Source organism: Acyrthosiphon pisum, chromosome A2 (genome assembly GCF_005508785.2).
Source record: "Acyrthosiphon pisum isolate AL4f chromosome A2, pea_aphid_22Mar2018_4r6ur, whole genome shotgun sequence".
NCBI classification, from domain to species: domain Eukaryota; kingdom Metazoa; phylum Arthropoda; class Insecta; order Hemiptera; family Aphididae; genus Acyrthosiphon; species Acyrthosiphon pisum.
The window spans coordinates 13,173,664-13,184,950 of NC_042495.1; the positions used below are offsets into that span (position 1 = coordinate 13,173,664).

At 28.7% G+C, this 11,287-nt stretch overlaps 1 protein-coding gene across 1 annotated transcript in view; it reads right to left on the minus strand.

The window, feature by feature from the left end:
* The window catches only part of LOC100570291 (uncharacterized sugar kinase YeiI), a 66,931-nt gene extending 56,992 nt beyond the window's left edge, over positions 1–9,939 (minus strand). Inside the window, exons 1-4 of the mRNA XM_029490695.1 lie at positions 9,757–9,939; positions 9,265–9,393; positions 6,585–6,699; positions 6,372–6,494 (exon numbers count right to left, since the gene is read on the minus strand). Of these exons, the coding sequence (XP_029346555.1) occupies positions 6,372–6,494; positions 6,585–6,699; positions 9,265–9,393; positions 9,757–9,939 (550 nt within the window). The remainder of the gene's footprint in view (positions 1–6,371; positions 6,495–6,584; positions 6,700–9,264; positions 9,394–9,756) is intronic.
* Positions 9,940–11,287: the final 1,348 nt, after the last annotated feature.

Below are 11,287 nucleotides of genomic sequence, written 5' to 3' on the forward strand. Positions count from 1 at the left end.
TTCATAATTGACTATTTTAAAAACAATTTGTTACTTTGTTAGAAATAATAAAATAAATTAGGATTAAACTCTGCATTATCATATTTCTGTGTTTAAATAAGCAGAGAAGTATAACTACTATATAATCATTTTATAGACGTTTTGCAGTGAGGGGTAGAATCAACTTTTTTAATTTAAAAATAAACGGTTTTCCATTGCTATTACATTTTTTTTTCAACAAGCCAAAAATAAAAACTTGAAGCTTCAAATGAAGTTTGAATTTGAAGAAGCATATAAAATTTAAATTATATTTATTTATTTTCTCATTTCTCTATCTCTGTCGCACCGCGCCGCCGCTCTTGTCCCTCTTTGAAATTTTTACCCGCCACTGTTCACGATCAAAATAATTGCAATGCTTTTATAGTTCCGAGTGATTTCAGAATAACTCATTCGCTATAAACCGCTGATGGAAGACAATACGTCGCTATTGTGCATGCATCTCTACACGCTGGCTCTTGACGTCTGAGTGGTATTCATGTAAGAAGTTTTGGTACATTAATCATTGACGACGTTGTTCGTCGTCGAGAAAGAGAAATGTATAGTGTACACCGCGGTATACGCACCGTTGGGAGTACACAAATGAAAAACAAAAATCTTGCGGCAAACATTTTGTCAAAACATATTCTACCGACGACTGTGTGTGGTAGTATGTGCCTACTGTTACTGCGTGACTGTGTACACACTTGTATACAGCTATATTATATCCGTCGAAATAATTATTGTTAGGTAATCAACGTTTTACTTTATCCGCGATGGAACGAAAAAAAAATCCTCCGCTTGGTTCATCAAGACATACATTTTAAATATTAAAATACTGCTCAGTCTCGCTGCATTAGACGGGCTTCCGCGGAAATAAGTGGGTATTTGTCAGACGAACGTACGTACGGTGAACATATTTTATTCTGCAAATAGTTTTCATCCCGTTTCCCGAATTGTACGACGAGTAGCATATTACCGCGTACCTACGGTATTTTTTTTTTTTTTAAATAAAAGCAAAATTAATTTGAAATTAGATTATGTAAAGAATCAATCAAAATTCAATTTCAGATTGAAAACAATTTGTTGGCACGGTTGTTAAGTGCTTTTTGATGGGTTGTAGGTACGTTTTAAAATCATTTTTACCATCATATTGTATTTATATCTATAGTTTCGTCGGGCAATGGGCAGTCGACTGGCCGAGTGGAAAATGTATTGCTATTGAATTATAGCACATACAGAGATGATATAATATATTAATGTGAATGTAAAACCATGAATTTTAGTTTCATATCGGCTCCATCGAAATGTTAAACAACGCTGAGTCATTGATCATTTAAAATCAACTCCATCTAAATGGTTGTATAATATGACTGGAGTGTTGGCGATGAGCGAAATAGAAATTACTGAATACACTTAATCATCAAAAACACCCGTCAGTACATTATAATATGGAAAAATAGACGAAAACATCTATGAAAATATGAATCCTCATTTACCGATTTTTCACGTCCAAAAATCTTTATGATTAGGTACATTGCGGACTGTTATTAAGTACCTATACCTAATAGACTTTTATTGGCATTATATTAGATTTGTAATAAAAAAATATATATATTTTTTCAGTTTTAAAATAGGTACTTATACTTACTTACACGGTACCCACGTATAACAAATAGCCGAATACGATAATACTACAACCGTTTCGAAAACTATAACAAATCTAAATTATTTATGATATCATATATTATAATAGTTTTTTCAACATGTTACCTCTTGCCTATGCCATTATAATAATTTACGCCATAAGCAGCTGTGGTATTATTTAACTGGTATAAATGTTGTTTTAATAATTTTAGAAATCTCCAAACCGAATTCCTGAATGGTATAATATGCGACAAGATATGTCTAATTGACATAAATTGAGAAGTATAAATAATTAAGTAAGTACTTATTATAACTCTCCTCAATACTTTGGCAGTTGGCAGGCATAAACAATATTGATTGATGCCTGCACCACTGATGGTTAAATGTAAATAATAACTATGCAGAACTAGATAGTATTTTTATATTTTTGTGCAGTATATAGTTTTGAAATCGTTTACCAGCAGTTGACTAATTAAAGTAAAAATAAAATTTTTTTTTCTCTCATTAAAAACGATGTTTGTGTAAATTCTTTCCAACTTACTCGAGTGAAGTTAAAAATTTGTTTATACACAAGTAATACAACTTAACTAGTTAATGGCCGTTCTTGATTAAAGATGTGTACTCTTATTAAACCTCAAAGAAATTAATGCAGCTACTAGCTTCTCATTTTAAATTTAATAGGTACCGAACAGAGCTAACATATATAATGGAATTTTTAGTCAGACATTTCATTATTTCTTTTATAATTAGTTACCTTTTTTTCATAATTTTTCGTCATACTCAAAATATGTGTATTATTATATTTTCTAACCGGTCTACATAATATTACTTCAAGAATCGAAACATAAAAAAATGTATTCAGGTACTATCGTAAAAAGTTTTTAAAAAAAATAACAAAAGTAACATGCTAGTTTAATAAAACATCTATTTAAAACACACATTATTATTACGCGATCGTTGAATCATTTAAGTATGATTCTATCTACCCAAGAATTGTATTGAAAAATATAAATCAAGAAAAAATATAGAAAATTAAAACATTTAAAAGCTTATTATTATTTAATAAATTACTTTAAATTCAAGTGTAAACAATATGAAATGTGTATAATAACTGTAGACCCACAGTATTTATAAGGTCATAAATAATAATGTTTTATATTATTTGAAGTAACCCTTAAAATGTAAATACATAGACATCATTCAAAATATTTAAAGTTATTGTTCCATACAATAAATGTAGACTACAATGGGATTATTATATCGAATTATATACAAAACATGGCAAGAATAAATTTGTCACAAACCAACGGTCAATATATTTTTTAGAATTATTTATTTTATAAAAAAAAAATTAGTTGAAAGTAATAATAATAATAATATATTTGAATGTCTCATAAAATAACTTTTATGAAGATTTTACTTTTGGCAATAAAACCATTATACAGCAACATAATTCGAGTTGAATAAGTAATAACTACTAAAGTAGGTAGAGAAAATGATGCTTTTTGTGAATTTGCATCAACAATAATAATGTACTATAATATTATTTTGTATTTTATAGAATTAATATTTCACCGTAAAATATCCACGGTTTTGGATTTAGTAATAAATATAAATTTCAATAGGGATACCTCGTAACGCCATGTTTTCTACAAACAGAATACAAATGTATTCCAATAAAAAAATAAAAAATAAAAAAACTGACACGTTCAATAGAAATATGAAATAATAATTTAAAAAATATATATGATATATATGTATATCGTTTTTGAGCCAATTTATTCTTCTGACACTTCACTTAATATATATATATAAGTAATGAAAAATACACGGGAGAGTAATCATGAGATTTCGATCTCCGATTGGCGACGAAAACCCACAATTCTTTTGCTGTCAGGGATTTGTAAGAAGTCTGTGGTTTGCTTATCGATAACAGCACTTTCGCGAGTTATCCTCGCATCGCCGTTGATTTCCGTTTTCTTTTTGACTCGTAAAAACGATTTTAACGATTACCTCACCAATACAAACACATGTACATTATATATATTCTGCAGTGTCCACACCACACGTTAGACAGTGCAAATGTTAAAGCCATCGTATTCCTTAGTATTCTTTTCCTGCACAAATTCGAACACATTTTGTGTTTTGTTTTATTGTGTTAAACTATTATAGGTGACAAGACCCTACGTGCTCCTCCATTGCAATTGTCCTCTCGGTTTTGGAGACATTTTCTATACTACTCAAATTTGATGTTTATATATTATCCTAGAAAAACATTCATCTGTTTTGGAATATGTAATTAAAAATGTATGGGCATAAAAAAAACATAAAAATTGTTTTTCAAAATGTTATTTTGCAATGACTTCTATTACAAAAAAAAAATATTTCTAAAAAAGTTAATAATTTTAAGAAAACGAGTTTTTCAAATTTAAAAGAATCCCCTTTTAAATAGTTGACAGGTCAACGGTTTCTGAATTAAGCCACTCTTCTCGCTTAGATCACTCAGGCGCGAGAAACGGTATTGTTACAATGTGCACTATATAAAGGTTGAGGTCTACATATAAAATTACATACACATCCATTATTAGTAGATAGTATTGTTATTTTTAATAAAGATGATCAAAGCCAAATTTGCTTGTTGTCTTTAAATATTTTAGTTAAAGAATGCATAATATGGTTTACCACGTACTCATTTTAAAATCTCCGAAAAAAAGCAGAAAATAAATAGAACATGTCTAATGTATATTGTATGTATATTATTCTCATAGAAAAATAATTATGGTTTCTAGTGAATCGTATGCTAAATAAATACTTGTGTTATGTCACACGACGTTTTTCCTCGAGCATATCGCCTGCATATTAATATGTTCCTCTACTCGCTTTTTAAGTAGTCTGTAAGATTTACATAACTATTTTCAAACTAATGGAAAGATGTAGTTCAACTTTTAAAATATTAATATAAATTACCTCTATAACTCTAAGGGCCGTTCTTACAATATCCGGTTAAACTTAACCGACACTTAACCGGCCGAATTCTGCCGGTTATAAAATCTGTTATCAGTCGGTTAGCGTTAACCGACACTTTACCGGACATTGTAAGAACGGCCCTTAATAAAGCTATTTCAATTTTGTTAAAAACATATATTATAATTTTTTTGAATTTTAAATTCAGGTAATCGGGTAAATCAAATATATCAACAATAAATTATAATAATTTTGGCTCTCTTCCAACATATTAATAATACGTCTGTATTATCATTTGTTAAATTTAGTATAAGTTCTAAGAAAAAAAAAATAGAACAGTTACTTGATATTTTTCCTCTAAAAGGATATCTATCTATGAATCATAAATATGTTTTTGTTCATAATAGTAACTATGACAACGAAAATACCTTACGAAATTGGTCAGAAAAACAAAAACTATAGCACGCCACATGATTTTTTTTCCTCTACAAGGGAAATCTATAAGAATCTTAAATATGTTTTTGTTAATAATAGTAACCATTACAACGAAAACCTTAAGAAAAATTTCAGTCAGAAATATTTTATCGTGTATCCAGCCCAAAAACATATAAGAAAATAGAATAGAATCTATACTTAATACCATATTAATTATTAGTACCTATATTAAATAATATGATCCAAAATAATATAGGTGCTTTCATCTGACAACTAAAATAATTAACATATTAAATTAATGACTTTCAATACTGGACTACATATTAAATTATAAATTAGTGTTTTTAAATTGTTTATTAATGTGATTCCTAAACTTTGTGTACAAACAATAATAGTTATACTGTTTATATTTGTTGTTATTAATGAAGGCGTAACGTCCTAGAAAATAAATGAACAGATTGTGCATTGTTTGATCGTCAAAATTATTCATGTGCAAATGTGCAATACAACTTCTTATGCGTAACTAATTTAAATAAGTAAATAAAACAGTGATAAACGCCTTTAGCCCTTTAGCAAATATGTATAACTGCGAGAGGCACTAAAAGGAACAGCTAGTTAATCAATTGGAATTATAATATAATATATTGTAAGCAGCGAAAACTTTTGCGGTAAGGAATGACAAAACATGTACCAATGCAATTTTATTTTTAATTTGAGAATTCCTAAAAGAAAATATTATACATTGCTGAAAAATATTTTATTTTTTTGATGATTTTTATTTTGATGAAATAAGCATTAAGTAGAAAACAATAAAAATGAATAATTTTTTAATTTGTATTATTGCCTTTGCAAACCATAGAAAATATTCAATGTGAAAAAAAATTATTTGAAAAAAAATGTATTGCAATTAGTGAAAATTATATTTTAATTATTAATAATTTGTAGCCTTAAAAAAATAAAATATTAAGTAGGTAGTAAATTATCAAAAAAAAAAAATATATATATATCTTATGAAAATACTACAATGATATTTTTGTTTTCTTGTTGATGTTTGTTGACACTTTCAAAATTATTTCATTTAAAATAAGTGAGGAAATTTAAGTACGTGCAATATTTTGCAAACAATGGTGTTATGTAAGACTGGCAACTAAATTTAATATTTATTATGGTACATTCAAACTGTGTGACTCTAAGTTCATAAAAACACTTAAACACTAAATAAATGTTACAATCAAAAAAATGTGTTAAATATGTATACGTGTAATTTAAGAACCAATTTTAAAATTTTATCAAAATATAATAATGGTTACCTGTAAGTTTTTTTGAAATTTCTTGTAGCTCCTTCAAGTTTGGAGACATAAAGGAAAGCCCTTTCCACATGTTCGAATGAAATGGTTGGGAAGCCACAGCAATGTCAGTTGTTTCAAAGTATACTGCAGTGCACAACAAATCACAAATCACTAGAGAAACTATAAAATTGCCAAAAGAGATTTACTCCGTTTTGGAAAATCGCGGGCCCTTACCTGGTATATTTTCCTCGTTACAAAATCCAATTACAAATTCCATTGTCTCCGGACAAACATTTCCATCGATAACCACGAGCGGACTCTTGTACAACGCGTCAATATTTTCCTTGATCTTTCGGACACGGAATGATGTCATTACAATACCGATGATGAGGTTCGTGAAATAATAAAAATTATTATAATTATTATACAATTTATTTTAATAAAAACGTATTATTCAAAGAAGAACAATCTATCAAGTAGGTATTAGACAACAATGGCTAGATGCTAGGTGCTCCCTAAACTACCTATCAGGGATTCGAATACCAACTCTTTTTATTTTTGTGCAGAAAATCACTTAGCGTGGTGATTAAATGGTTTCCAGCAGTGAAATCGTTATAATTTTAAGCAAACGTATCAATATCCTCTAAAGTTCCAGGTAAAAGACGTATTATTCTAATCTACAAATTAGATATAATGAAATTGTACAATGAGACAAAGAGATTTGTACAAATGTAGCCTGTAGGCATTTAATTAATAATTTAAGTAATATAAAATTCAAACATAAAAAGTAAAAAGCGTGCATAGTTCTTTTCTATGACCCCCACTTCTTACTGGTCAAAGTCAAAAATAAAAATTATTGGGATCAAAATGGTTTTATAAATTTAAAACTAATTGTCAATGCAATAAATTATAACAGATAAAATTACTCTGAAATAATATTGAAACTATTTGAACTTGACGTTATCATTGAATTTGATGTAGGTACATAAGTTAGATTAATTCAAAAATGCTTAACATAATTATGTTAAAAACTGATGATTTCTTTTATCAGTTTTTAATCACAGGGTCGTTTGAAAAATAGCATCTCATAATATTACAGCATTGAATATACACAGTTTATATAGTGTTACATCTTACATGTATGTTTTTAATTATTGTCACTGCTCTAGGTCTCTAAGACCACAAAAAGTTTAAACTGTAAAGAGTATTAAAATGAAACATTATTGTAAGATTAACTGCTCCTTACCCCAAATCATATATTTAATTTTTTTTGTTTAACAGATTGATAAGCAATAATAATTAAAAAACTAAACGTAACAAATTAAAAGTGACTTTGACACGTTAATAGTTATTTTAATAGTACCGTAGAATTGTAGAAATTGATTGCTATAGAGCTATGAGAGAGATGTAAGTTATAACTATTATGAGCAATAGCAATTTAAAAATATATAATGCAATACCGTGTTTCACATGATTCAACTCGATCTTCAAATTGAAAACTTTTTGATAGAATTAATTGAAACTAAACTTTTGAGCAATTGCATTCTACATTGTTATATATTTGTTCGATGATCGTATTTGACAACTTTCTAAATTAATTTCTTTTAATTTTTACTTAGTTTCGCAATAAATGGCAAGACAATTTTTGTATTACAAACTAAACGTAGTATACAAAATATTAAGTACCATAATTCATTTTAAATTTGTAGTCTGTTAAGTACATATTATTTCAGACAGTAAAAATAATTACAAAAACTTTAATTTTCATCAAGTCATTAAGTTAACGTGAATGTTTTACTACTTAGATTTATTTGAATACCACTAGAATTATTCTTGTAATAATCATAAAAACTATAGTAAATAAACTTTTAATTTCCTTGCACCTAAAAGTATGGTACCTATGTGAATGTGAATATTTATATAATAGCTCTTTTGAAAAATGAAATTAAATGTAAAATAAGTGGGAGTATAATTTAATTAACATTTTCTCATTTTAACTGTACATATAATCAGTTGGTATATAATATCATATATTATTAGCTCTCGGACCAAACCCGAACCAAAATAATTTACTTAATTATTAAGTTTTTAAAATCAAATTAATTTATAGGTAAAATATAATTTTAAAATTAAATATTTAAATCAATTGATGATTTTTTACTGTATTTTCTTTTATATATTAAGTACCATTATTGTAATATATCTAACCTTGCATTAAAATAATATGTAGGTAATCAGTAATTATTACAATGTAACTAATGGTCATTTCCGCCGCTGAAGTTGTAAAAAAAGATCAATAATAAAATATACATTGTATAATATGTATATTATGTATTATATTAAATGTATATTATCATTGATAAAAACATTTAGTTATTTGACATTCAGCATTTTGTTTATATTGTGTATTTAAATTTATTCAATGAATTTCATTGATTTATCATTTTTCATATTGAATAATTAATCAAAATATGTTTAAAAAAAATTTAAGTTAGTAATTTCTATTGTAGCAACATAAATAAAATATTATAAATGAATGAAGCCTTAAAACTAATGGATATTAATCGAGTATAGGTACTCGAGCACTCGATTTTGTCGAAGCAATAAAAATATTGACTTGACAGAGAGAAGTGGTTCACTGCGGTGTGATTGAAACGTCGCGTCGTTGTGACGGTATCAAGAAACTCAATTAACAGAGGAAACGAATTATTCGTCTAAGGACTTTAGGTTGTACTCGGTGTACACACTTATGTACTATAGGTACCTAGTACATACTACCTACCTACCTACCAATACAGCGGTATATTATATGCATGCGACCGCGTCACGTCCCCGGTATTAAATCGTTTCGATAATATTTCAAAAGGAATTAAATTATAAATTATAATCCGACGTCGTCGGGCCCGTAAATTACCATGTCAATAGTTATTCGCTTGTGGCATTCCATGTCGCCGATGCACGCCATGCAGTCACCTTGCCGGTTCTGGAACACCACGCACCAAGACGTAGACTGATCGCCGACCACGGAGATCTTGTCCGTGTTCTACAAAAAACAAAACGAAATCGATGTCTCTCGATGACATAACGTCGTCTCAGAATGAAAAGGTTCTAACGTAATTTTTTGTAATTGTTCGGGAGAACGTTTTTAAGTTGGCCCGTACCTATCATTCACGTATGAATTAGAATATTTTTCATTCTCTGTATCTCATTGAATAATAAACGGATCGATACGATTTCAAGATTGAATTATACAACAAAAAATATTAAATAATAATATGCAAAAAAAAACATTTTTCAAAAAAAATGTATTTAGAACCTTTTCATTCTGAGACGACGATAAATTATAGCTGGCATAGATAATCTCGCAAGAGATAACGAAACGATGATAATAATAATATATACTAACAATGTGCTCGAGTGATTTGATTATCGAGCGGCCGTCGGAATCGTCCCCGACAGCGGTCAAGAAACAGACATCGTGCCCGAACCGGCCCAAAGCGTCGGCTATGTTTCTACCGACCCCGCCGCTGACACGTTTCATTTGACCCGCCAACATTCGACCGTCCAGCTGGAACACGAGCGAGTGCATAAAATAATATTAAAAATTAATGTCGTCATTACACCTACTACACCAATAAAACATAATAATGTAATGATATCGTACGATACGTAATGCGTGCCGTAAATTCGCTGAGCACATCCGAAGAATTTCCAATGGATATTATTCTGCTTGTGTGTGTGTGTGTGTGTGTGTGTGTGTGTTTTAATAAAGCTAATCCCCGAATAGTAGTGTATTCATTCGAAATGCTGTGCACACGTGCGATTTTGCAAAACTGTGAATTCTCATTAAATATACACACAATGCCAAACAAAGGTTTGATCGGTTCGTAACGTAAGCTTTCCATTTGTGCCATTCCGTCTACCTATGGTTATTATTAAATAACGCATATTATGGCAAAACAGTCGCAAGGACATGATTCACTTTCGTGCCCTCTGTGATATATTAGCATAGTTGTAACGAAAATAAATACGTAAATAAACAATATGTTGCCTTCGAAAAATAGACACTAATAATTTATTGGTTAAAGAACAATGTAAAATGAATTTGTAAAAAAATATAATGAAATACTCAGAAGTAGGTAGGCAATCGTTTATATTGTTGTATATTTTATATAGGTAGGTAGTTAAAAACTTTACGCGATTTAATTATTAATCGCGTTCGTTAAAAATTCTTAAAAACTATTAGTTTCAAAGTTATAGCGCTTAACGATAACAAATAAATACCTACACAGGGTGATTCCCCGAGCATGCTCTCACCCCATCCCAGTTTTTCCATTAGTAATGAATTTATTCAAATTCTGATTTTTGGATATTTTTAAGTATAGGGCCAAATGCATGACTACTTTGATTTTTCGTATACCATTTAAGGCGTGTCCCGTGACGATACAAAGTTGTTTTTTTTCAAATGAGAAGGAACCAACGTTTTTTTTTCCTGTAAATTGTTAAGCAGATGATATTTTGACAAATGTTGACGTATTTACATCGAAATTCTAACGAGCAGTTTTTGTATTATTTGACTTTGTGTACTAAGGATAATGAGTCCACGATATAATATATTATATTATGTAAGATATCCCATGATATTATGGGCCCATGGTGATTTGAAAATTGCAGTAATTACTAATTCATGATACATAATCTATTTTGATTTTATAATTTGTATATTTCTCAAATATCATACGTGGCCACGTATGTACTTGATTAATAATTTTATATATTTTATATTTTCGTGCACTCTTTTTAAGTATGTACTATTATTATTAATATAATAATAAAACATTTTGATAAATTAGAAACTACTGGGCCGTGTTTTGATTCAGATAAGTTAACATTTTGAAAAAAATCATCTACTAATATATATAAATATACAAAATATG